The sequence below is a fragment of the Sinohyriopsis cumingii genome, chromosome 3, assembly GCF_028554795.1.
Source record: "Sinohyriopsis cumingii isolate HCF-2022 chromosome 3, ASM2855479v2, whole genome shotgun sequence".
Taxonomy (NCBI): Eukaryota; Metazoa; Mollusca; class Bivalvia; order Unionida; family Unionidae; genus Sinohyriopsis; species Sinohyriopsis cumingii.
This window is the reverse complement of record NC_142963.1, coordinates 115914164-115941730: the sequence shown is the minus strand read 5'-3', so window position 1 is coordinate 115941730 and position 27567 is coordinate 115914164. Positions and strand designations below refer to the sequence as shown.

The window sequence follows — 27567 nt, the reverse complement described above, 5'->3', positions numbered from 1 at the left end:
ATACAATGTTCCTACACCTTAAGCTCCGCCCACCTGGGGTTGTACAGTTGGTACCGTTATACCTATAAGATATATATTATATCACTGATATATTTAGAGTAAGCCGTTGAATTAAGTTTTCTATTAGCACTACATTTTGCGAAAATAAAAGTTTTGGGGTCTTACAAACAACTTTCCTGCTCCTGTCTTCTTGTTCTCAATGGGGAACAATAATCGTCGAATTAGATTGAACTAATCAATATTAGAAGATATTAGTTGGTGTATTCGTTTATTTATTGTTTTTCCCCCTTCTTTTGTAAATGATATAGATATACAAGGCGAAAACTGCTATTCAGGTACCAAGTAGCCCATTCCGATAAATCAAACCCCAAAATGTGTGTTGATACAGATGTATGATACGTGAATCTGATGTCAACTGTGTATTAAAATGTGCAAATTTTTCTGCATGCAAATCTTCCCAAAACACATCGGCGTATAGTTTAGACAGTGGGATGTGGTAGCAGCCATATCTAGCGCGAAATTTAAAAAGGCCACGGGATAGTAGGTTCTGCTATTCTACCTTGATTTACAAGTCGCCAAACACAGAATTTTACCCCAAAATAGAATGCACGTACCGGCAAAAGAACCCTTCAGCCGACGGTAGCCCAACAGCTGCAAGAAATACAGGTAAGTGTAAAATGTACACCGATGTGAACAGACAAAATTTTCTGCAGATTTTTGGAGCTTGAAATGGATAGACAAAATCATCTCCTAAACCGCCGGTCAGTATCATAAGTGTGGAGCTAATATAGTCAGGACCATAGAAGCTTAACTTTTTAATTATCTTTTCAATATTACACAAAACAGTCAAAGCGACAAGTACAGATTTAATACAGAATTAAGGAAGACATGTCTAATATAACTGAATGTTGATCAAGTCGCGTTAGCGCATTCAGAAAGCACCAGCTCAAAGCGTCTTTGATTTATTATATTCCTCAAGATTAGATTACTCTGACCGTTGGAAGAAATCGATATCGATCAATCATATATCAGAAAAAGAAAGAAAAACTTTCTTCATTGTTCCCAATAAAATACAATTCCATATGAGCTAAGCACGTTGAATATGTATGTCAAATGTTTTGTAGAACCCTTAAACACGGTGTAAAATGATGGTTATTGGTAAGAACAAGAAAAACATTTTTCTTTGTTTGGAAATACCCACTTTCATTTTAGGTGATTTAATGTTATTTACTTCTTGTGTCAAGTGCTAAATTTGGTGTGATAAATTCGTGTTTTCTTTCAGTACTACATTGATTCACATCAGGTAAGCAATGAAGTAGATTCGTTATGGTAAGTAATATCTCTTGTTTGTGTACGTCGGTGTCAGTATATCACTAAGGGGTACGATTTGGCATTTGTCATTAGACTGTATTGATTACCTGTGTGTATAGGCATATAATCAAATCATTGTATGTCCATGTTTGTTTTACCAGTTTCAGGTTATTTTGAATTAACATAGCATGTAAAGGGGATGGGGTGGAATACAATATATGAAATTTAATGCTTCTCAAGTAATGATTAGATACATCTATATCATTTAATTTTGTAACGAAAATCGATTACCCCCCCCCCCCCCAGATACTGTAGCTGCACTAACAATTAAGAAAAAACTATGTGACATGCCTATACTACAGCTGTACAGCTGCCCAATCTCTCTTTCTCCCTCTCTCTCTCTCTCTCCATAAAGTACTCAAACAACCTTGCCAGGAAATATTCAGACACAGGCCCACAATAGCACGTATACATACAAAACTGCATACATGTACACTTGTGAATGTACTGTGATTCTTCAAGCGCACTAGACTGGATTATAAATGGTATATATGTACCTTATCTTGCCCACCAAATATCACCAGCTCTATATTGTGACGCCTGCGTGGTTTCCGGTGCTGTGTAAGATCTCAAGATGACTTTACTGAGTGGGCAAGATTGTTGCTGTTGTTGTTGTAGGGTTTAACGCCATTTTTCAGCACACGATAGGCTATACATGGCGGACAGTATTAATGGTGGAGGAAGAACGCGGGAAAACCCGGGAAGGACCACCGACCCACGAGAAGCTACCGGCAAGCTTTCTCACATACCCACATTGGCTGAATCCGAGACTCGAACCCACGCAGACAGAGGTGATATGGCAGTGATCCGTAACGGAGAGCGCTTTAGACCACTCGGCCACTAGGGGCCCCCCGAGTGGCAAAGATAAAGTTATTCATGATATATATTGTGTAAATCACACTGATCCTATTTCATTATAAATGTTAGAAACAAATGTAACTTTTTTTGCCAAAATATGTGAAAGCGTAATGGTGTAATTTATTTTGAGATTTAACAAAAATAATGGGCAAAATATGAGAGGTTAAAGATGAATTTTGGAATTGCATTGAAAATTTGCACCATGGCTTCTTGTCAACTACTTTGTACAATTTGTATGCAAGACACAGAGTTGATTCTCAGGATATTGGAAAATGCATTGTTGCTAATTTTAACTCATTTGATTGCCCATTATGATTTTCTAAAATTGAAAAACATGGTGGACTGTAGGAAAAGGAAGTTTTTTTTAATGACGTTACCCTGTACACTCACCATTAAATTGTTTTAAAACTAATAATGGACGGGAAAAGTTAATGTTTAATACATTTTATTTTACTAATATTAGCAAATTTTAAAACTTGATTCTGAAATAGGAAAGGCAGAAAATACGAATTGCTTTCCTACAGAATCCCGTTACAGCTAAATTCATCCTGTGACCTATGTATAGTCAACTAGGATTTGTTTACCCTGGGCGGGGGTGAGGTGGGTCGGGTGAGGTGGTCACCGAGTGTCTATGCTAACCTCGCCTTTACAGATCAGTCTAACCTCTGTCCGCGTGGGTTCGACTCTCAGCTCGGCCAATGAGGGTATGTGAGAAAGATTGTCAGTAGCTTCCCGTGGGTTGGCGATTCTTCCCAATGTTGTCCAGGATCTTCCTTCATTAAATATACTTGCCGCCATGTCGGGCCTATCATGTACTAAAGAAAATGGCGTTAAACCCACAATACCAAGCCAAAGCTTTTATTCTAAGAGCTGGGAACCTCATTTGCATATAATAATAGTAGTAGTAGTAGTAGTAGTAATAATAATAATAATACCAAGCCAAAGCTTTTATTCTAAGAGCTGCGAACCTCATTTGCATATAGTAGTAGTAGTAGTAGTAGTAGTAATAATAATAACTTTTACAGCGCCTAATATTTAGAAGCTCTAAGCGCTTTACAATATTAGATTAAACATAAAAACATATATAACGACAAAATTTAAAAAAAAAACAAAAAAAAAACACCATACAATTACAAAACACAAAGATGCTGACAATAATTAAGGGAGTAAACATTTTTTAAAGTGTTTATGTCTGTTCTTGTTGTCGAAATAGGTGTTTTAAGAGCGTTTTTGAAGGAGATCACAGTATCCATGTGTCTAAGATATCTAGGCAAAACGTTCCACGTAGCTGGGTTCTGGTAAGCAAGATAACGTTGTCCGTATGACTTCGTTTGAACAGTGGGAATAATGAGAATGCGAGTGTCAGAAGAGGAGCGTAAGTTTCTAGATGGTGTCTTCACATGGGTGAGCTCAGATTGGTATATTAGTAGTAAGGTGGGACGGTCTAGGGACTAGGGGAGTTCCATGTTAAAAAGGTAATATCCACTCTGGGACTACGTAAATTTAACATGGGAAGCAATATCCACTCTGGAAACGTTATAAATTTATCATGGGATCAAAAGGTATCCACTCTGGGGACAAGGGAATTTAACATGGGAGAAAGGAAATATCCATTCTAGGGACAAAGGCATTTGAACAATGGGAGAAAAAAATATCCATTCTAGGGACAAAGGCAATTGAAACATGGGATTTTTAAATAAAAAATAAAATAAAATAAAAAATAAAGAGGGTTGGCAATGGAAAGTCAATCTCTTTTCGAGACCTATGAGTGGCCCTGAAAAGGGCCTTTTGATTTATGTTAATATGCCCTTAACATAAAGGGCATCTGCGGCATCTTCTTGTCCTCAAGCTGCGTCTTAGTGTAGGGCCATAAATCAGAGTCCTCTTGAGGCAACATTGTCTTTCTACGTAGATCCTACGTATCCACAGACTGGTGTTTGTCCTGTGGACAACGGTCCACTTGGATCGGACATACATTAGCATGTCCGTCCTAAACATCATTGAAGACACAAGGGTGGATGATTCAACTGTGGTCCACATCTTGAGGCGACGAGAACAGGTGAATCAATGCAGTGAACTGCGCTTATTTATAGGTAGAGGAAGGATTGAAACGGATTGAGTTCACTGACCAATCCAAACACGCGTACAAAATTCAGTCAGCCCGCATCCAATCCGAAGAGAGCAGTCTGTGACGTCACGTGGTCTATATAGATTCGCTAGCGCCTGTGTGCAGTCAATCTATGCGACAGTGATTCAACATGACGGCAACTCAGAAAACGATCCATTGGGGTGCACCAGCAGTGGAGACCGCCCAAGGGAACCCGGACTTACTTTCAGAAGAGGTAAATTGGGATTTTGTGGATTTTCTTACCTCGCAAGAATTTGTTCCGGAACCTTCGTCTCCTTCTTCATTACCGCAAGTGGAGAATTTTAGACAGAGACAGAAAGAAGAATTGGAGAAATTTATACAACGACAAAAGGAAGCGGAACAAGCTTTTCTCCTACAGCAACAGCAGCAGGAAGAAGAGGTAAGAAAAAAAAACAACAACAAGAAGAAGTAGCAGCAAAGAAACAAGAGGGTGAAAGTCAAACCGTCATGGTACTGTTGGACATTTTAGCGGAGTTAAGAAGTCTGAAACAAATGTATCAGACTTCTTTATTACGACCGAAGAGAATACGACCTTCCCGAGCTAAACACGTCAACCCTGTGACTAAGCCTACCGTACCACCCTTAGTGATTTCAACCAAATCATCATCATCATCAACAGTACGCAGTCCAGAAGTAGGCCTTGGCCGTGGCAAAGGCTTAAGGCAGTTAAAGTTGATTGCTTAAACTCACCCCTACACCAAAAAAAAGGCCCTTTTAAGGGCCACCCACGTCTCTCGAAAAGAGATACACTTTCAATTGCCAATAATTCAAAAAAAAAAAAAAAAACATTTTACCCCTATAGTACGTGTATATGAGTGCGTGAGTGTAGCTTCTTATTTTAAAATCAAACCTCAAAGACACTTACCTTATATAATTAATGTATTCTTTTCTCAATAGTTACAATCCAATTCACAATTCACAACATAACACTTTAAAAAGTTCATAGACTTCTTCTGTCTCATTGTTTACTCTCTCTGTTTTTTCAATTTCTTCACCGTCACAGTCTTTTCGTCTTCTTCCTCCTCACTTTCTTCCCTTCTTCTTTTCTTCTCCTGTTTCTTTTTCTTCACCTGTCTGCTTTCTTCCTTTGAAGAATCCCTCTCTTCTTCTGAAGAATCCCTCTTTTCTTCCGACTCCTCTTGTTTCTTTTTTGGGCAATCTGGAGACCAATGTCCTTTTTCTTTACAATAATAACAGGTATCTTGACTTTTGTCTTTTCTAGCCCCTGTTTTTCTTTTTTGACGGTCAGGACACTCTGAAGACCAATGCCCTTTCTTTTGACAGATATAGCAAGTATCTTCACTTTTATCTCGAAAGGAAGGAGAGTAGTCCGTCGGCTGGTCTGAAGAAAATTTTCTAACGACCCCTCGCAAAGCTCTGATGAAACGTTCGATTTGGCTAGTCTCTTCCATCGTTGTGCTCGGTTTGAGAGTGAAATGAATAGTGAAAGGACAAGACACACACACTCTTATATACGCTGGTCTGCCATGACTATAAATTAGTCTATGGTGTTTAAACTTGAGTCATTTGACGTTTTACACTCTAGATGAAACGATCCAATTCATTTGAGAAGAAAGAAGAAGAAAGTAAGAGGCAGAAACGTGATCTATCGCCTCGTACCAGGGCTGAAGTCTTGGCACAAATTCATGCCAGTGATTTTGAAGAGGACATGAGTGAAACAGAATCCGAACCCTCTAAACAAAGTTCACCACCCTTAGTCAACCCTGAAAAGTACTATTCCATTCGAGAGACGGAAGAGCGCTCCTCTAGAAAATTTAGAACCACGGCTTACAAATACTCAGTGAAGTTTAAAGATTTCAAGTCCGACGTACCGTTAGAGAAAGCAGAAGGGTTCATCACTGGGGTGTGGGATTCTTTGCTCACCGCACTCAAGCGACAATATCAACCCAAAGAAGACGATCGCTTGAGACTTTCCATACAACACGACGGTTTGAAATCCCTTGTTTGGATCGAGTTTAGCACCCCTGCAGAATTGATTGCTTCCAAAGTCATGGACAAGATTCAACACGTACAACAATACAATGACCAGTTTGACATCACCGATGGAAAAGCCACACTCGACATGACCCACGTCTCTCCTCGTCAAGGGACCGAACAACGCCATAAGGTGTCATTGGTGAACGACCTTCGCATCACCAAAACGAGCCTCGTCCGAATTCACAACCCTCAAGACCAGATGTGTTTAGCCAGGGCTATCGTGGTGGGACGAACCTATGCCAACAAGAACGACACGGTAGAATGGAAAAGAGCCTGGGAGAACATTCGAAAATCGAACCGAGCCAAACAACGAAATGAAGCAGAACTCCTGTTACAACAAGCTGGCCTGTCCAAAGACACACCCTGCGGTATTCCTGAAATGCAAACATTGCAAGATGTCCTAGCTCCATTCTACACCTTGAAAGTGTACCCTCAAGAAATGAGCGGACCTCTGTTGTTTCGAGGCCAAGACTTTAAGGATGGAAAATCCATTCACCTTTATTATCACGATGACCATTTCGATACCATGACCACCATCACCGGATTCCTGGGATATGCTTATTATTGTGAGAAATGTGATTATGGTTATAACAATCGAGAGCAACACAAACATTGCGGATGGAAATGCTCAGGATGTTTGGCCTCTCCACCCTGTCTGAGCGAAGGACAAGAAAGAGTACATTGTCCTGCTTGTCTGCGCACGTTTGTCAGCCCTGCCTGTTACCAACAACATCTGAAGACGCAAGGTTCACAGCAGAAATGTGCTTGTCAACTGCTGAGATTGTGCCCTACGTGTGGACAAGGCCTACGTACCAATAATGCCAAGACACACGTATGTTCAGGAAAGAAAAAATGTCACATTTGTCACCACATCGTGGACTTGGAACACGAATGCCACGTGCAAAAATACCAGCCCCCACCAAAGAAAGAGGACGGTCACAAGAAGAAAGGCAATTTCATCTTTTTTGATTTCGAATGCATGCAAGAGATCGGCATTCACATTCCTAATTTTTGCGTGTCTCATCGAGCGTGCGAGAAGTGCATTCAAGAACCTATCTTCAGTCATTGCCCTCACTGCAGCAAGATTCCCGGAGGGCGTGAAAAAATCTTTCGAGGACCGAACACGTTGGCCGCTTTTGCCCAATGGGTCTTAGACCCCATCGACAAGACATGGAGCCAAGAGGACATCGAACGTTACGGAGATTGTCATCGTCATGCCACGGTGATGGCTCACAATTTCTCCGGATACGATGGACAGTTTCTTTTGAGGTACTATACGGAACATGGCACCGAACGTCCTAAAGTGACTTTGAACAGAGCCAAAATCATTTTCATGCAAGTGGGACAAGTGCAGTTTAAAGATTCGATGAGTTACTTGGCCATGTCTTTGAGTCGAATGCCTAAAACGTTTGGAATGACAGAAATGGCTAAAGGGTACTTTCCACACTTTTTCAATACGGAAGCCAATCAACACGCCGTTCTACCCCATTTACCTGAGGCTCACTATTACGACCCCGACAACATGCGTACCGAACAACGAGAAGCTTTCTACGCTTGGTACCAGGCTCACGCCTCGGACCCTTTCGACTTTCAGGAAGAAATGCTAAAGTATTGTCGTTCCGACGTGGACATTTTACGGCGTTGCTGTGGAAAATTTCGAGAACTGTTCATGGAACACGGAGGGGTCGATCCTTTGAAAGAAGCTTGCACCATTGCCAAAGCGTGTTCCTTAGTGTACAGGCAACGATTCATGCCTGAAAACACCGTGGCTGTCATCAGTCCTCAAACGACCCACTATGTCAAACGTCAATACTCGGTCAAAGCCCTATACTTGTGCGACAAGGAAGACAAATGGATTCAGCATGCCCGCAACGGAGGAGGCGAAAAGACCATCGGAACGCATTCGGTCGATGGCTGAAACTTAGAAAACCCCAAGATCGTGTACGAGTTTAACGGTTGCTTATTTCACGGATGTCCCGTCTGTTACCCTGACCGTGGCACTAAAAATCAGTTTTTACAGCGAACCATGGAAGACTTGTACCAGGCCACTTGTCAGCGACGCCAAAAGTTAGAACAGCAAGGATACCAAGTGGTGGAAATGTGGGAACACGAGTACGATCACCGTTTGAAAACCGATCCCGAATTTAAACGCCTCGTAGAAAGTTACCAGTGGGTGGACCCGCTGAACCCGAGGGATAGTTTGTACGGAGGAAGGACCAATGCCACCTGTTTGCTGTACCAAGCCGACGAAGAGAAAGGAGAAGAAATCAAATACTTGGACGTGTGTTCGCTGTATCCCTACGTGTGCAAATATTGTCGCTTTCCTGTAGGGCACCCACAATTGTTGACGGAACACATCGACCTGAAAAACATTCGACAATACGAAGGTCTGATCAAGTGCAAAGTTTTGCCTCTCACGGACTTGTACCATCCCGTGTTACCTCACCATTGTCAAGGCAAACTGATGTTTCCTTTGTGCCGTACTTGTGCCGAAACGTGCAACCAAGACCAACCTTGTCAGCACACCCAGGAAGAACGTGCCTTGACGGGGACGTGGGTTAGCGTGGAATTGTTCAAAGCTCTGGACATGGGATATCAACTGTTAGAAGTGTACGAAATTTGCCACTTTCCCAAGACAAACAATACCACAAGGGTGACCCCAGTCAGAAAGGCATTTTCGCCGACTACGTGGATGCCTTTTTGAAACTGAAACAAGAAGCCAGCGGCTATCCTTCCTGGTGTCACACTTCCGAAGACGAAAATACATTCAAAGAGAAATACTATGAACAAGAAGGTATTCCTTTAGACCACATCGAGAAAAACGAAGGCAGGCGATCGTTTGCCAAAGTGATGTTAAATTGCTTGTGGGGTAAAATGGCACAACGACCGTGTTTACCCAAGACGGAATATTTGACAGAACCTTCCCGCTACTTCCAGATGATTCACGACAAAACCAAATACATGAAACACGTGGACGTCGTTCGCGAGGATTTGATCTTGGTCAATTACGAAGAAGATCTGGACTTTGTACAAGACGACCCCTTTGGAAATGTCATCATTGCGGCTTACGTGACAGCCCATGCTCGCTTAAAATTGTACGAAGCTTTAGAACTGTTAGGGGAACGCGTCCTGTACTTTGACACGGACAGTTGCATTTACATCCATCACCCGAGTCAACAGCACCCTGACACCGAAGGAGACCGTTTAGGAGCCTGGACAGACGAGCATCCCGACGACAAGATTCTAAGTTTCGTCAGTGGCGGTCCTAAAAATTACGGCTACGAATACCGGGACCCACAAGGAGAAGTGCACACGAAGTGTAAAGTGAAAGGATTGACTCTGAATTATCGTACCAGTCGTGTGGTCAACTTTGGGGTATTGAAAGAAGCCTTGCAATCCGGAGAGGATGAACACTTTAAAGTGACCACCTATCAACCGAACAAGATTGTACGTTTACCCACTCATCACATCGTCAGTCGACCCTTGGAAAAAGTCTATCAAATCGTGTACCAGAAGCGAGTGCGACTTCCCAATCATTTCACTTTGCCGTATGGACATGTTGGTATAAAACTTTGGCTGTAAGTGGATAGCCACCCACCAGAAGGATGACTTCGTCACAGCAAGAATCGAGTGAGAAACCCGATGAGAACTCCAAGTTCAAACCCTACCATTTTCCGGTTTTCTTGCCTGACTATTGTGATTGTGCCCGTCGATTGGACACGTTTCAAGCATGGCCTACGGATAGGAAAGGATTACCTTCTTCGCATATTTTAGCTAGAACAGGATTTATCTACTTGGGACCTGAGTCAGGATTGGCATATGAAGTACAGTGTTTCGCTTGTGGCCTGAAGTTACGAATGGATCTATGTATCTATAAAGATTCAGCTATTCTGGAACATACTCGATGGTCTCCGCACTGCCCTTACCTTTCTATGGCCTTTCCACCCATGACATTACGGTACAATGATGACGGTACCTTAGAGACGGTACCTTCCAAAACAAGACATAAAAAACATAAAAAAGGAACGATGTACAAGCTTGAGACTGCATTGCGACTAGTATAAAATGGGGCTATGGTCAAGATCGATAGTTCATTGGGACTACCATGACCGAACGAACAAGATGAATACTTTCAGAGAAACACAAAACAAGTTTAGACAGGCACAATTCAAGTGTGGAGTTTCGGAAGTGGAATGCGATTGCGAGCCTTGCGATGGGTACGATGCTGTACGTTGTGACCTTAGCGATGCCGTAAAGCATCATGGTAACTTTGTTCTCACTACCCCTATCATGGAAAGGGATGCTGTGTGTGCCAAACCTGAGGGATGCGAAAGCGATGCCGCTCGTCCTCTTGGACATTTTACTGGGTTTCGTTTTAAAGGTGGATGTTCACCTTCACGTCTACCCCCCTACGGATGTCATCCAGCTCTGAGCAAACTCCTGTCCATGTCACCCAACCCTCATCGAAACGAACCTGTGAAAGACGAATATTCGTTTCCTGTGCGTTTGTCGGAATACTGCGACTTTGAAAATCGTCTTCAATCGTTCAAAGGAAAATGGCCTAAGTATCTGGGAGGCCCGACCCCCGAAGAATTAGCCAGCGCCGGATTTTTCTACTTGGGCGAAGGAGATAAAGTCAAGTGCTTCAGTTGCGGTGTGTCACTTCACCACTGGGAACCGCAAGATTCGGCCTACGTAGAACATGCTCGATGGTCACCGAATTGTCATTACTTACCCTTAGTGGGACCGAGACATTAAAGTAACTTACCATGTCGTTGACGAAGAAGAAACCAGATTGGCTAGGAGTCAAATGTTGGACATCAACGAGACCAGTATTTAAACTTCATTTCAAAAACGATATTGAATCATTACCTAAAGAACTGCAAGAGAAGATTTACAAGGAAGTTTGGCAGGGACTTGCCAGAGTGAAATCTCAATGGGTGACTGTAGAACTTTTGTGCCGAGAAATTCACAAGAGGAAAGTGAAAAAAGTCAACCAGTGTGTTAGATTTCTTTGGGTCAAGTGTGCATTCGTCCTATTGTATTACTCTGGACCGTTTACATCAAAAGCGTTCAGTGACATTCTTGGACGTTACCCTGCATGGCAGTGGCCAGAAATTACTCACTATGTGGATTACTTTTGCTCTAGGAGAAGATTGTGAATTGTACGGACTGACCTATTCATGGATACTTTACAAGAGAACATTCGTGCTTTGCCTGTGGAGTTGAGAGAACGCATTTACCGAGAGCTGGTCAAAATACAAGTGAAACGTAAAGAACAATTGCATCCGTTACGTCACCAGATCTTTAACCACTGGTACCTGAATGGTATAAGAGAACTGATTCGTCAGAAATTGTTTCAGTGGTCAGACCTTGTTCAATACTTCCAGGCCCCCGATGATCCACGTGTTGATCATTTTGGTTACTTCGAGATTCACCTAGTGCAACACATTCAGGAAGACAAGGTAAAGGATTACCGACATATTTTACGTGGAATCTACTTAGCGGAAGAGGAAACATCTAAACAAACTCTGACGTTTCGGTTACAGTATGCAACATTTAGATTCCCCACTGGAGAACGAAGATGTCTGTTTAGAAAGTACGTGTATTGTTTCCGAAACAAAGAGACAATAAAAACAGGCTGCCATGCCACGACTTATGTCGTATGTAATCCAACAGATTCTGTGGAAGGAACTCAATGACCATATTCAAACCGTGGATCATTACCATCAATTATTACAAGAACTGTATCCATTCAATTTGGGTCGACAAGTGGTATGTGTCTTAGTGACTTGTTTTCTGGGATTTCGTTTACCAGCCGATTCCTTGTGGACTCTTTACGAACAGTATTTACCACCCCATTCAAAATGAAAGTGGTGCCTTTAAATGTTCACGAGAGACTCCTTTTGCTCAAAGCCTTACGTTTTCATCTGGATACTTCTCGACCTCTACGGGAAAAAAAGATTCGTCAACTTTTAGCTACCCAAGACGTGTATGACGTTGTGTGTGTAGCGTGTGACTTACACCCCCATTGGACAGATGTCCGTGCCTGGAAAAAATGGGATTTTGAGGCTTGGACCCAAGAAGTGGCCCAGTATGCTCGAGAGTTGTGATCCTTCCTTTCAACGTCCAAAGAAAAAAGTTACTTTTCAACCTGTGTTAGTGACGGTGCCAGAAGAACCCGTCACACAGGACAGGACTGTCGTGGACAGGCCTGAAAGACCCTTTCGGGAGGACACTTGTGCGACCTTACCCTCTATATAACTGGTCAGAACATTACCCAAAACATGTTGTACAGACACTTGTGTTTATTCCACGTTGATATTTATCATCTGCCTTTTATCCTTGTACTTAAGCCTTTGGCTTTTATGTATTTTTGTCTTTCGTATTCATGTTTAAAACATTCAATAAACGTGTCCTGAAAAAAAGTATATAAACTCTTGTCTTGTTTGTTTTCGTGTCACAAGTGACATTCCTAACACTATGGCTACCTCTGCTGTCTCTGCTCCCTCTTCCTCTACTGTCAAGGTCATCGACGAACAATTAGATCGTGCCAGTTGGGAGGCTTTGTATCTTCGCCATCCCTTTAACATGCTTATTGCTGGACCTAGCGGTTCAGGCAAAACCGAATTCGTCAAACGTTTGATCGAACATAAACATCATTTGATCGATCGGCCATCTCAGCGGATCGTGTGGTGTTACAAAGAGTGGCAATCGGCGTACAGCCTCTTGCGAGAAAGTCAAGGCGATTCCATCGTGTTTGTGGAAGGCATTCCTAAAGAAGACGACGGCATCGTCTCTGACTCCCGTCAAACCCATTTGGTCATTTTTGACGACATGTTAGGAGAAGACGAAGAAGAAATTAAACTGTGGTTCACGCGCAAAGGGCATCACCGTAATGCCAGTGTCGTTTACATCACCCAAAGTTTGTTTCAACAAAGTAAAGCCCATCGCACCATCAGTCTCAATGCGCATTACGTGGTCTTGTTTAAAAGCCCTCGAGATAAATCGCAAGTGCAAGTCTTAGCCAAACAGTTAGGAACGCCTTGGCTGACTCAGGCGTACGACGATGCCACTCAAACTCCACACGCCTATTTACTCGTCAATTTGAAACCTACCACTCCCGATGATTTGCGATTTCGTACCCACTTGTTTCACCACTGGTGCCAAGATGGAGGGCCTGTCCTGTACACGTCTCCGTCCTCGACTTAATTTCACTCCACAAAAAAATCTATAAAAACCTCAGACCCTTTTCGTCTGTCTCACACACATTTTGAACATGACGTCCCTTCAGTCTCATCTTCCCGTCAAATTGATTCGTGCCTTGTATGGCATCAGTCGAGAAAAAAATCCACAAATACGAGCTCGTGTCTTAGAAGCTAGTCTCAAAGAAGTCTTACGATGGTTCACGGTGACGGCACGTCAATTACTCCAAGGAATCATTCAGATTCCTCATCAAACCAAACGCTTTTTTGATCGAAACAAAGTCGCTTTGACCCAACTGGCCGATCCCCGCATCGACACTCAAACCAAAAAACAAATCATTTTGAAACCTGGAGGGAGCGGTACTCTAGGAGGGGTCATCATTCGCTCTCTCTTAAGATGGGATCCTAATGCCCCCAAACTTCTCCCCAAGAAAAAAGTCAAACGAAGCTGCAAGAAGAAGAAAAAGAAAAAGACCAGGTCCCCAAGGAGAACTTCTCCAGTGGCAGGACCCTCCTCTTACCGGACACCACCCCGGAAAAAGAAAAGAAGCCCCCAGAAAAAGAAACAGAGAAAATATCCCCAGAAAAAGAAAAGCCCACAGAAGAAAACTAGTCGCAAGAGAGGCACTTCGGCCAGGACGCAACCTTACACTCGCAAACCACGACCTGCCACAGCGGTGACCACGTCTCCGGCAGCCTCACGTTCATCCACTTCTCCGTTGATGACACCAAGAACTGAAGAGTACTTGGAGACGTTGATCACACCAAGAACTTCTCCGTTGATGACCCCAAGAACTTTCCCAGTGGCAGGACCCTCCAATTTAGTGGCAGTGGCTGCTGCTCACAAAGTACCTTCTCCCAAAATCAAAGTCCAAGAAAGATCGGGCATGTTACAAAGTTTACTGGATTTGTCCAAGCAAGAACTGGCTCGATTTAGTCCGTTGCGTACACCTGCACGACGTGTCATGCCTGTCCTCAAATTGATACGACGTAAAGACAATCAGTGGCGACGTGTTCCAGTATAAAAAAGGCCTGTGACCAAGTCGGGGTATCAATGTTTTTTGGTGCTCCTGAAGATGTCACCCTCCAGAAAACATCCCTCTTCTAAACAACCCCAAGGAAAGAAAAGAAAAGGACTGCCTCCTCGTTTAGTCAAACATGGGGTCATGTTATCTGTCCTGTCCAAAGCTTATCCACCCCTACGAAAAAAAACTCATTCAATCAGCCTCCAAAGAGGTCATCGATACCGTGTGCGAATGTTGTTTGAACGTCTTGAAAGGCACGATCCCTTTGTCCAAACACCAGAAACAATTCTTAGGCAAACATCGTCACGTTCTTCGCCAAATGGTTCAAAAGAAAATTCCCATTCGTCAAAAGAAGAAGATGTTGGTCCAACGTGGAGGTATTTTACCCCTCTTGTTAGGCCCCTTACTGAAAGGAGTCTTGGGAACCATGTTGGGAGGACTGGTGAGAGCAAGATAAAAAGGCCCTCGGAAGTCCCAAGATCTCAGAATCGACCCCTGACAACCCCATGGAAGGACGAAAACTAGCTTTAGTGCCTTACAAACGATGGATGGAATACCATCGTTGGCAAGAACAACGCACCCCGCATTTACCTCCCAATCCCAATTTGAGCGAGATGTCTCAGTTACAACACGAATTGCAGTCCTTGATGGATCGCCAAGATTTGTCCGAAACAGAAAAATCGCAAAAGTACGGTCAACTCTTGCAACGACTGCAACTCTTTCACCAGAAAGCTTTAGACGAAACAGCTCTACCCACTCTGAAAGATTTTAAGACCTTGATGAAAAGTCCAGCACCATCATCACTACCACCACCACCACCACCACCACTACTACCATCCCCAGGGGTCACCAGAGATGCTACCCCACGAAGACCTGAGGAAGAAGTGATGCGAGAAGTGTTTCAAACACCGTCAGCAGCTCCCATTTCGAGTAAGATTGCAGCATCCTTGTTGACCCCGTCCCCCACACCCCAACGAGAAGAAATGAAAGCTTGGGTTAAAAAGATGATGTCCACTCCTCCTTCGACAGAAGTGAAAAACAAAGAAGGGAAACCAGAAGTGAAAAAAGAAAAGAAGACCAAAGCCATTCCATTGCCACCTCCACCACCACTGCCTTCGACTTCTACTCCCGTAGCCCATCGGACACGTAAATCCGTTTCTAAAACACCCTTTCGACCCACCGAAAGTAGCATCACTGAAGAGTGGGTGACTTATTAACACACAAACAAACACAAAAAATGGAAAAAGTCTTAGCCAGCATTTACTACGATCCCTCGCATCCTGCAGGTTACGCAGGAGTTCAAAACTTGTATCGTGCTGCCAAAATGCGACTGAAAAGTCTCCGTTTACCTCAAGTGCAACGATGGTTACAAGAACAAGCTACCTACACTTTACACAAACCCATTCGAGGCAAGTTTGCCAGAAGTCGCACCCGAGTGGAAGGCATCGATCATCAATGGCAAGCCGATTTAGCCGATGTCTCTCATTTGGCTAGCTACAATCGTGGCTACAAATGTTTGTTTTGTGTCATCGACGTCTTTTCCAAATTTGCCTGGTCGTGCCCTTGACTTCCAAATCGAGCAGCGAGTTAGTGCGAGCCCTGCAACGGGTGTTGAAACAAAGCGGTCGTTACCCTCTTCGATGGCAAACGGACAAAGTACCGAATTTCTAAACCAAGCTTTCCAAAAAGAATTAAAGAAACGTGACATTCATTTTTTTACCACCGAGAATCCCGAAACCAAAGCCAGCATCGTGGAACGTTTTCAACGCACTTTGAAAAAACGCATGTGGAAATATTTTACGCATCATCACACTCTGAAGTACATCGACATCTTACCGCACCTGGTGCAAGCGTACAACCAATCTTACCATCGAAGCATTCGATGTGCCCCGCAAGAAGTGACTCCCGAGAACGAAGTACTGGTGTTTGAGCGCCTGTTTGGTACGTCCCCGACGAGGGCTGTCCCCAAGAAAAGTGGAGACTTGGCCGTAGGAGATTGGGTGCGCATTGGCAAAACCAAACGCACTTTTGACAAAGGGTACTTACCTAACTGGACGACCGAATTGTTTCGTGTCACTGGACGAGTGCATGGCCATCATCCTGCCGTCTATAAATTGGAAGACATGAACGGAGAAGTGCTCAAAGGAACGTTTTCTTTGCCCGAGTTACAACGTGTCACCAAAAAAGAAGACGACGTGTACGACATCGAAAGCATTCTCGAACGCAGAACCCGTAAAGTGGGCAAACGACGTGTCAAAGAAGTCAAAGTACGTTGGAAAGGATATCCACCCAGTTTTGATTCTTCGATCGACGCTTCGCGAGTCATCGACTATAAAAAGAAGTGACCATCATGCCCTTTCACACAGACGCAGCTACGTCGACCACTCCTTCACCCAGTTCTTCTGTGCAAGATTTACAAAAACAACCCTTGTGGGTGTGGTGTGGAGAACGTGTGCCTAAAACGCAAATCGTCTTTAAAGGCCAAATCTTCGTGGTGTATTGTGTCATCGGGGCAGCCATTGCCAATTTGAGTTTGCAACAAGGAGACAAACAATTGTGGACCATTTTATTGAGCAGTTGCATCGGTTACCTGCTTCCCAATCCCTCCCTGAAATTCTCCTCGAACGGGAACCTTGTGTCCAGTGCCAGCGCCAGTCACCACTCCAATAACAACCACAACAACAACCCCATTTTGGGCGGAGACACGCCTCTGACGTCCAGTAACCCCTCGGACAGCCACAGAACTCTGGAATTATGAGTCACCAAAACCAATTTTACTTAACCTTACCCAGTGACAGTTCCATGGAGGTGTTTCCCAACAACATGTTGTGTTGTTACACGGCCAAATTACCTCAGGCCATCCAGTTAGATCACGAAGCCCATTGGGAAGTTTCTTTAGTAGAAATGATTCACCCTACACAAATCCAAAACATCACTGAAAAGCAAAACACTTTTGAGGTCGAAATCCTGAACCAACAATTGCAAGACACCATGAATGACATCGGGTTTTCAGGCGACATAAAACCAGCCAACAATCCAGCCTTCAGTATCTACATCTTGAAAATTCCGGCAGGGTTTTATTTTAGTGGCCAACATTTGGTGGACACCATTGCTTCCAGGTTCGACTTAGCCTTTGGCAAAGCGCTGAACAGAATCAAAAAAAGTGTCACCCTGGAGTACCATAAAGTGGCTCGTCGCTTACTGATGAAATTTCAGGATACCCAAACGTTGTCCATCAGTTGTAATCGTGACTTATTTGATATTTTAGGTGGAGACACAAAAATGGCTCCAAATTTTAAACCGAAGCTCAACAGCAATATGGAATTTTTACAAGTTTTTTCGATTCCCGGTAGAACTGAACCAAGGACTGAATTTGATGTTTGTGTATTCCGATGTGGTGGAGTATAACGTGGTGGGACACACCTCCGTGCCGTTACTGCGTGTCATTCCTTTCAAAGTGGATAGTACCACGACCAGTGACGAGGAAGGTGGAAACACTTACCACGTTCACCGCGAATTTGTACACCCTCACTATTTGCCTGTCAGTAAGTCTTATTTGGACACGGTCAACATTGCTATAAAAGGAGATCTGGGACAAAATATTCCATTCACCAAAGGAAAAGTCACGGTGAAAATAAATTTTAGAAAACGGTTCTCTCACGATTCGTAAGTCATGTATCCAGTGTACCGAGGGGTTGCTCGACAGCGAGGACACGGTTTAGGAGATATGCTAAAATCGGCCTTTCGTTCGGTGGCCCCAGTCTTGAAACCGATGGTGACACGAGGATTGCACGCCTTGAAAGATGCGGCACTGACGCAAGGCAAAGAATTTCTCCAAAATGTCATCATCGACAAACAAAACCCCAAAGAAGCCTTCATGAGGGCAGGCAAAAATGTCTTGCTGCAAACGGGCAAAGACCTTTTGGGCCGACGAGAAACACTTATAAATGCCCTGCACGCTACCGAGTCAGGCATTCAGCAAGGACAAGGCAGAAAGAGACGACGAAGAAAACACCCTTTCACCAGACTTCACACGTCTAAAGCTAGAAAGGCAAAGAAAAGAAGAACCGTTCGAGACTTAGACGTTTTCGATTATTGAGACACAGCAACAACAAAAAAAAAATGATGCACCGAGAGTCTTGCGCCTGTTCCAAGTCGGAACTGGATCTGTTTGCCATGCCCCCCACCATGATGACCATGCAAGAATCCCGGTGGGTGGAATTTCATCCCGTCTCCTCATTGACCGATTCCGCTCCCATCGAGTTTGAAATCAAAGGACAGCCCGAAGATTACATCGATCTGAATAGCAGTTACTTGTACCTGAAAGTCAAAGTTCTAGATAAGACAGGAGGCGATATAGACACTGAAGCAGTAGCTCCCGTCAACAATTTCATGCATTCCTTGTTCAGTGGAGTGGACTTGCACTTGAATAACAAACTAGTCAGTAGCAGCATGGATACTTACCCTTATCGTGCCTACCTGGAAAATCTCTTGACGTACGGAATAGACGCCAAGAACACTCATCTCAATGCCTGTGTGGTATGGGAAGCTGACGAAGCAGGCCAGTTTGAATTATTGGAAACTGATACAACTGATAAAAAGAAAGAATACAATGAGGGATTTGTAGAACGAAGAAACAAAATCATGGGACTTAACAAAAGTTTAGAACTGATGGATCGTTTGCATTTGGACATGTGGTTGCAAGAGAAATATTTGCTAAACGGTGTGGATGTCCGCCTGAGACTGAATCGTAGCAGTACCGCTTTCCATGTATTGGCTAGTGATGACGATTACAAAACCAAAATCCAAGAAGCCAGACTCTACGTACGACGCGTGGAAGTGTTACCCAAAGTGGGAAACGACATTAGTCAGACATTGAGCAGAACGACCGCCAAGTATCCGATCCGACGTGTGGAAGTGAAAACTTTCACTATTCCTGCTGGACAGCGATCCATGATCGAAGATCATCTGTTCCAAGGACAGCTACCCAAACGTTTAATCGTTGGTATGGTCGAGAATGAAGCCTTCAACGGAGCTATCGCTAAAAATCCTTTCTACTTTCGACACTTTGCCGTGTCCAAGATCGAAGTCAGTCGCGATGGCAAGACCTTGTGTACCCGACCTTTTGAACCTGACTTTGAAAAGAAGAATTACTTGAGATCGTACTTGTCCCTGTACGAAGCCACCGGACAGTTAGGAACCAACACCAGTCACGGCATTACGTACGAGGATTATGCAGGAGGTTATGCTTTGTGGGCTTTTGATTTCACTCCAGACCAAGGCAGCGACGAGGGTCATTTCCACCCTATAAAATCCGGCCAGATTCGTCTGGAAATTCAGTTTGCTAATGCTCTACCCCACACGGTGAACGTCATCCTGTATGCAGAATTTGATAATACCATAGAAATCAACAGTTTGAGAGAAGTCATTCTAGATTATTAGAAACCATGGAAGACTGTTATCCCTCTTTACCTAGTGGAGAAACTTTAGACATGGAATGTGAGGAGACCGTGGAAAAAGAAGAAGTTATCATGATGAAGTCAAGATGGCCAGAACAAGAAGCCCATTTAGTCTCCTGTTTTGCCAAACACTTGGTCGACAAAATGACGGAATTGATCAAGAACGATTGCTATGGATGTCAAAACGATCATCCCAGTCAAATTCAACACGATAAATGCCTGATGCTGAGTCAAGAAGAAAAATTGGACGAGTATCTGGACGAAGCTTGGAGTCTCATCTCGGACGAAGTCGTGTTGCATCAGTGGTATAAAGACTTGCGTGAACATTCTTGTCCACCATTAACCACTCAAGAGATCGATCGTATGGAAGCTCTCCTGAATCAGAGTGAGGAGACGAAACGAAGAAACGGTTATTTGTCAGACATTTTCAAGCAAAAAGTCAGGATCGAATTGATGATTTATTATTACCTGTGAAGAAGAAAAAAAAACAAAAAAACATGGATACCTGGGAACTTTATTACCTTTTGAACCACAGTTCGTATACGTCTTCTTGGAATCATGTCGTCTGTGCTAAAGATGAACTCCCTCATCACAAACCTCAAGACCATCTAGCTTATGTGATCAACACGGCGACAGTCATCTCCCAGGAACCCACTGGGTAGCTGTTTACTTTCCTCAAGAAGGATGTGTGGAATATTTCGATTCGTACGGATTGCCCCCTTTGGAAGACGATATCATTGACTTTATGAGAAGAAATGCTCAGACCACCCGATTCAATAATGTAAAATTACAAGGCACAGATTCCTTGGTGTGTGGACAATATTGTGTGTATTTTCTTCATCATCGCAGCCTGGGCTATTCCTTAGAACATTTAGTGACTCATTTTGATCATCGTTCTTCTTCAAGAAACGATGTGAAAGTAGATCAATGGTTTTGTGACCATTATGCTTATCTTTTGTCTCAAGCTAGGAAACGTAGTGTCCATCAATGGCCTAATGACTTCCAACAGTGGAAATCACAATTTCATTCACAACGTTGTCAGCCCTGTTTAAAGTAGAGTGTTAATTGAGAAAAAATGTTTGAGATTTGAAAAAAAATGTTTGATGTTATATTGTTGGATTATTGTTAAAAATGTTAGAGTTGTTGGTTAGTGTTAAGTGATTTTGAATTAAAAATGTTGTGTTTTAAAAAAAAATGCCTTTGTCTTTTGTTTGGTTATAAGAATGTTGATTCATGCTCTTTGACTTCTCACTATCCCTCTCATGGCACTCATTGATCGTTCCGGCTCGAAAACCGTAGAGGGATGTTTTCCTTCACGTCCGCGCTTTTGACTTTAAGAACCGGGGTAGTTTCCAGTCAAACCATCCATTATCGACTCATCCTCCTACGAAGATGTGCTCCAAACTAGCTAAGCTAAACAAAGCCTACGTGAATTTGCATAGGGTCAGACACAGTCTGATACCGAAGCCAGAAGAGATAGAGAATGTGAAAATGCTAAAAGTCACTGAAGACCTGATAGAAGAGCTCTTCAGAGAAGAAGTGAACAGGGAGAAAGAAGAATGGACAGAGAAGTACAGACTTCAAAGACAGCAGCAACAGCAACAACAACAGCAGTAGCAGCACCAACCTGAACCTGACAGAGGCTTTGTCGATTGTCGTATCGACACCAAAGAGTTCTTCTTCTCTTTCCGAAGAAGCAGACCTATCGTCAGAAAGTCTATCCTCAGAGGACGTCGCATTCTTAGAAACTAAAAGATTGATATAGCAAACAAAAAAAACTGCCTTTTCCAGGGCTACCCAAACCTTTAGAAAAGAAATAACAATCCATTTGCCAATGTGTGTAGGTAGAATAGTGTGAATATAAACACTAGCTCTTTTTTATAGTGTGAGGGTATGTGTTTGTGTATAGGATTGTGTGTTTGTAAGTGCTCACGTACGTTGGTGTGGATAGTAGATTAAGATCATGTTTTTTTTGCTGTTTGACGTGTGGGGAGAGTAGATTTGGGGTTTGATTGAATTGCTTTTGCGTATGTGAATAGTATATTGAAGTGGTTAATGAAAATTTTAAAATTATTAATGGATAGTAAAAAAGTGAGTGTTTCTTTTAGGTCCGCGCGTATGTTTGGTCATGATGTAGGTAATATAAATTTTGTTTTAGGGGGATGTTTTCCATCACGTCCGCGCTTTTACTATAAATTGAAAATCACTGGGCAGTCTAGCTACCCTGTTCATTCGTTGACAAGTCAATGAATACCAGAATTGTGAAACTGCTAGAACTCCAGATGCACCTGGAATATGCCAGGCGCATAGTAAATGAACTGGCCGCGGAGGCCATAGTAGAAGAGGCAAGGATAAAGAAAGAAGAGGAGGAGAGAAGACAAAAGGAAGAGGAGGAAAAGAAAATGGGAGAGAGGATGGCTTACAAGATACCAGAGACAGAGGATTGGGGTGATGAAGCTGATCATCCTCCCTCTGCGCTCCCAGTCAAACGAGTCAACTGGAAAGATTGGAGTAGAAGATGTGTGTGTGGTGCCAGGCCAGGAAGGTGCCAGCATTAACCAGGTGTCCTGGAGTTCAAAAACAAACAGCCCTTTTCAGGGCTACCCAAACTTTTAGAAAAGAAATAGTAATCAATTTGCCAATGTGTGTGTATGTAGAGTAGTGTGAATATAAACACTGACTCTTTTTATTTGTGTGAGTGTGTGATTTTTATGTGTGTGTTTGTAAGAGCTCAAGTAAGTTTGTGTGGTTAGTAGATTATTGGGTTTAATGATAATGCTTTGCGTGTGTGGATAGTAGATTTGGAGTTTGTTAATTGCTGCTTCAGTTATGTGGATAGTATATTATATGAAATGAGAAAAGTAGGGGGATGTTTTCCTTCACGTCCGCGCGTTTTAAGTGACAATCTAGGTAATATCAATTTTGTTTTAGGGGGATGCTTTCCATCACGTCCGCGCTTTCACTATAAGAACCCACAAAGTTCGTCGTTCGCACCATTCTAAGGAATATAAAAAAGAAGATGGAAGTGTCCCAACTGTTTAATGATTTAAGGCATGTTTATTTCTGGATGGTGGATGGTGAATATGGAGTTGAAAGGATTGAAAGAGATTGGAGGTTAAGAACCAGTGTGCACTGCGTGAACGAACTAAAATTAGCCAGGGAGATGATAGAAAGATTAATTGAAGAAGAAGTGAAGAGATTGAGAGGGCTAATAAATCCCCCTTATGTCAGAGTGGGGACATTAAAAGAGGCCCTGGAGAAGGTAGAAGAAATAAGAAGGTTTTTGGAAGAGATAGAAAAAAGGTCAGAGTGGCCCTTTGTCAAAAGGAGTGTTGAAAGATTGAAAAAAGGGGAAGAAAAGATGAGAAAGGTGATAGATGAAGAAGTGGAGAAAATAAAGGACAGGTGGGCAAAAGATAGAAAAGAAGAAGAAAATAGAAAGAAAAAGGAAGAACTAGAGAAACTGAACGCTAACTGGATAAAAATCCAACAGAAGTTCCGAGCCATGGGTCACCCGGACTGGATACCGGAAAATGAAAAGAAGAAGAAGAAGAAGAAAGGAATGATGAAAAAAATAAGGGGATGGATAAGAAGTGGACGAGTTAGAAGAAGACGAAGAAACCCGAAGGCCCTTTTCAGGGCCACTCATAGGTCTCGAAAAGAGATTGACTTTCCATTGCCAACTCTCTTTATTTTTTATTTTATTTTTTTTTTTTTAAAAATCCCATGTTTCAATTGCCTTTGTCCCTAGAATGGATATTTTTTCTCCCATTGTTCAAATGCCATTGTCCCTAGAATGGATATTTCCTTTCTCCCATGTTAAATTCCCTTGTCCCCAGAGTGGATACCTTTTTTCCCCATGTTAAATTTATATAGTCCTCAGAGTGGATATTGCTTCCCATGTTAAATTTACGTAGTCCCCAGAGTGGATATTACCTTTTTAACATGGAACTCCCCTAGTCCCTAGACCGTCCCACCTTACTACTTATATTGGACTGGATATAGTCAGAGACATGTGAACGGATTTTGTGTTGCTGGATCGAATGGAGCTTATGCGTCTCAGTTCCAGATATGCAGCCTTGATTATGTTCATTACATGTTGGTGTAATGAGAGCATACTAAGTAAATTTAATGTTTGCATTGCTGATACTTATTGTTTTGAGGTCAAGGATATGAATGAGAAAGTCCTTGCGTGAAGATCAGGATGGTGTTTGTTTTATCACCATTCATCGGCAGCTTGTTACATGTCACTAACGAATTCACATCGCTAATGCACTCTTGTGGATGGAAGCATCGGCTTAGGCTAGGCAGCTAGATTTGTATATGTGAGGCCCATCAGCGTACAATTGGTGATACACCTGATGTCGAACTATGACACTTGAGAGCGGCTGAGTGTATACATTGAAGAGAATGGTGCCGAGAACAGCCTTTTGGAATACCAAAACATGATCACCTGCTGAATGTTTTCCGTTTCGGGCATGTGTTCTATTGACTAAGTAAGACTTGAATCATAGTATGTCTGTATCGTGAATACCAAATACATGCTGGAGACAGTGAAGTAATATATCATGGTCTGTTGTGTCAAATGCCGCGGACAAGTCAAGGAGGATGAGGACTATAATCTTTCCACTATCCAAAGCAGAGAGAAGGTCATTAACTAGTCTCAGAATGTCAGTTTCAGTACTATGGTGAGGGCGATATGCAAACTGTTCATTGCTAACAATACTATTTTAATTCATATGAGATACAAGTTGGGATAGAACAACTTTTCTAATTATTTTTTTAAATGAACGAGAGGCTAGAAAGAGGTCCGAAGTTCTTTAAATCGTTCTGGTCAAGTGTCGTTTTTTTTTCCAGCAGATGCTTAACAATGGCAGTTTACTAAACGATGGGAACTTCCCGAATGCGAGGGAAGTATTGATAACATTGGTTAGTGAAGGCAATATCGAATCTACACACTCAAACAGTAGTGACGATGGAATCTGATATAATTCCTGTCACTTTGGGGCGCTCCTCGTCACAATTGTATGTATACAATCCATAGAGACAAGTTGAAATGCTGTTAAAGGTTGCTGTGTATATTCTGTATCGCAACTGTATGGTGAGTCAATTGAAAATTTGTTGTCAAACTTATCTCACTTTATTACGGAAGAAATTTGCAAACAGGTTCGGAAGGTCAACCAGAGAGAAGTTCATTGGAAGTGGTGTCCATTTATTTCTTGAAAGTAACCTGTTCGTAGCAGTACAAAACTGGTCCCTAACACTACTCCACCATGGAGAACACTTTTGAATTGATACCCTGTACTTGGTTTCTGGGTCACGTTTGTCAGTCAATAAAACGCAAGCACTTGTCAAGTTGTACCGCTGTAGGAGGTAACGAAGTTGTTAGGTATGATTGGATGTCACGCATTAGTTGGGTTCTGTTTAGTACCAGACGGTTTCATCATTTAATTATGTCCCACACTTAATTAGTGGTCAAGGGCTACATTGAGGATAGTCCTGAGGATTATAACATTGCAATTTTATTCTTTTTCAAATTCAAGACCATCGCCATTATTGGCTTTGCGCTTGAGCTGGACTTTCATACTCTGTTGTTTGGAGAATACAAACACAGGTGTGCACAGATGCTTGAAATGCGTGGCAATACTACTACTACTACTACTAATAATAATAATAATAATAAATACACGTCTGAATGAGCCCCGTGAGCTTCACGTCACTCTTACAGGGGTATGCAAACCACGTCACTGTTACAGGGGTATGCAACCAAGTCACTATTACAGGATATGGATATATCATAAAAGTATATGTGACGAGTTGAATAATCTGCAATCCCTATCATATCATGCCCGTGGTAATATATATCTCGTAACTGAAGAAGAAAAAAAAACTAAGGTAAGAAAAATTATCGGCCAGTCGAGCATCAGTCCAATGGCTGGATTCTTGTGGGTTTTTTTTAAAAATACTTTGTACGTTTTATGCTATGTTTTTCCTTGCTAAATATTTAAAAATAAAACGTAGGATAACAAAGAAACGTGCATTTTGTGTTCCAGATTCCAACAATGGCTGCATCTTCAAACTCACAGTTTCTGACAAAACTATGCGCTGAACTTGAGAAGGACGAAGGAGTTGTACACAAAATATACACAGACCACCTGGGCTATTTGCACTTTGGTATTGGTCACCTTATCACCGAGAATGATCCAGAATACGGCAAGTCAGTTGGCAGCCCGGTCTGCAAGGAGAGAGTGGATGAAGTCTTCAAGAAAGACGTTCAAACCGCCTTGGAGGGATGCTCCCGACTGTTTCCAGACTTTCAGGAACTCCCTGAGGAGGCTCAGCTCGTTATCGCCAATATGATGTTTAATCTGGGAGAGACCAAACTCGCAAAGTTTGTGAAGTTTCGAGCTGCCTTGGAGGCTAGGGATTGGTCCAAAGCTGCAGACGAGATGGTGGACAGCAGGTGGTACAAACAAGTGACAACGCGAGCCAACAGGCTTGTCGCGAGAATAAGAAACTTGGCTGATTAAGCTCTTTTCTGATGAGGCGAACTTTCACTTACCTTTTTCTTTAATTCACGTATTTGCAATTAACGAAATTTAACTGGACACTCTGAACAACATTTTAGCATTGATTGTGTGAAACTCAACATGCTTCATCAGTTCTCTGAGATGAGTTGTCCAGAAGAGGACTGGATAACAGACACAGCTTAAAAGCCACAAAGTTACGGGTTAGATACATTCATACTGTACCATTCAGCATATAAAATCAGATATAAAGTTCTTTATTCGCCTTAATTGTTCTTTATTATTGTTCTTTATAAGGCAAAATAATTCCTTTTTACCGCGGCCGATCAAACGATAATAATATCCCCTTATTCGCCGTACGAAACGTCGATCGAGACATGGTCGCTTCGCTATCATCCGACTATAGCTCGATCACTGCGGGTGGAGTTCGTAACATTATCGTCCAATTACTCTGTTGTCAGTACTTAGATAAGCGTACCTACTAATTTGCAAAACACGTTCTGACAAATAACATTTAAATAAATATAAAATCGTAATATTCAAATTGTATCACTTAACCTAAATGCTGAAATACTGGAGAGATTTGGACGTGAACTGTTTGAGAAATGAGGGATATTTAAAAAGTTCCGATCATTATTTTCACTGAACAACAAACATTTTCTTCAGTGAACAGAACGTCAGTACATAACCTCAAAAGTATTCCCCATGCACGTCTGCACACTTTCGCAACCTGCTGATCGAATTAGTCAATGCCGTTTTGTATTCACTTTTTGGTATGTAGTTCCAACATCTTCACTGCTTTCAAACCGTTTGATCCTCAGTGAATGTTTGAAAATCAAATCACTTGGAACTATATCAGGGATGTATGGAGGATATAGCTAAGCTTGGACGCTGTGCTGCTTCGGTAAATCTTCAAGACGACTATATGAGCTCATGCGTTGTCATGGAGTAGATTAGTTCGATAAATCCCCCCCC

General features: G+C 42.5%; 2 protein-coding genes across 5 annotated transcripts in view; one reads left to right on the top strand and one right to left on the bottom strand.

The window, feature by feature from the left end:
* Window positions 1-2021, bottom strand: part of LOC149803652 (protein transport protein Sec24C-like) — a 52476-nt gene extending 50455 nt beyond the window's left edge. The window contains exon 1 of the mRNA XM_089953408.1: window positions 1869-2021. The gene's annotated coding sequence lies outside the window, so the exon portion shown is untranslated. The remainder of the gene's footprint in view (window positions 1-1868) is intronic.
* Window positions 643-26862, top strand: LOC149803651 (putative T4-type lysozyme 2). 4 transcript variants are annotated; one of them, XM_089953412.1, is made up of 2 exons: window positions 643-666; window positions 26119-26862. In XM_089953412.1, exon 2 carries the CDS (start codon window positions 26128-26130, stop codon window positions 26593-26595), a length of 468 nt encoding a protein of 155 aa, XP_089809538.1. In that variant the 5' UTR covers window positions 643-666; window positions 26119-26127; the 3' UTR covers window positions 26596-26862. The 4 variants fall into 4 exon arrangements, with proteins under 4 accessions (XP_089809538.1, XP_089809537.1, XP_089809536.1 ...); XM_089953411.1 differs by lacking the exon at window positions 643-666 and adding an exon at window positions 1136-1158; XM_089953410.1 differs by lacking the exon at window positions 643-666 and adding an exon at window positions 1182-1303.
* The last annotated feature ends 705 nt before the right edge of the window (window positions 26863-27567 follow it).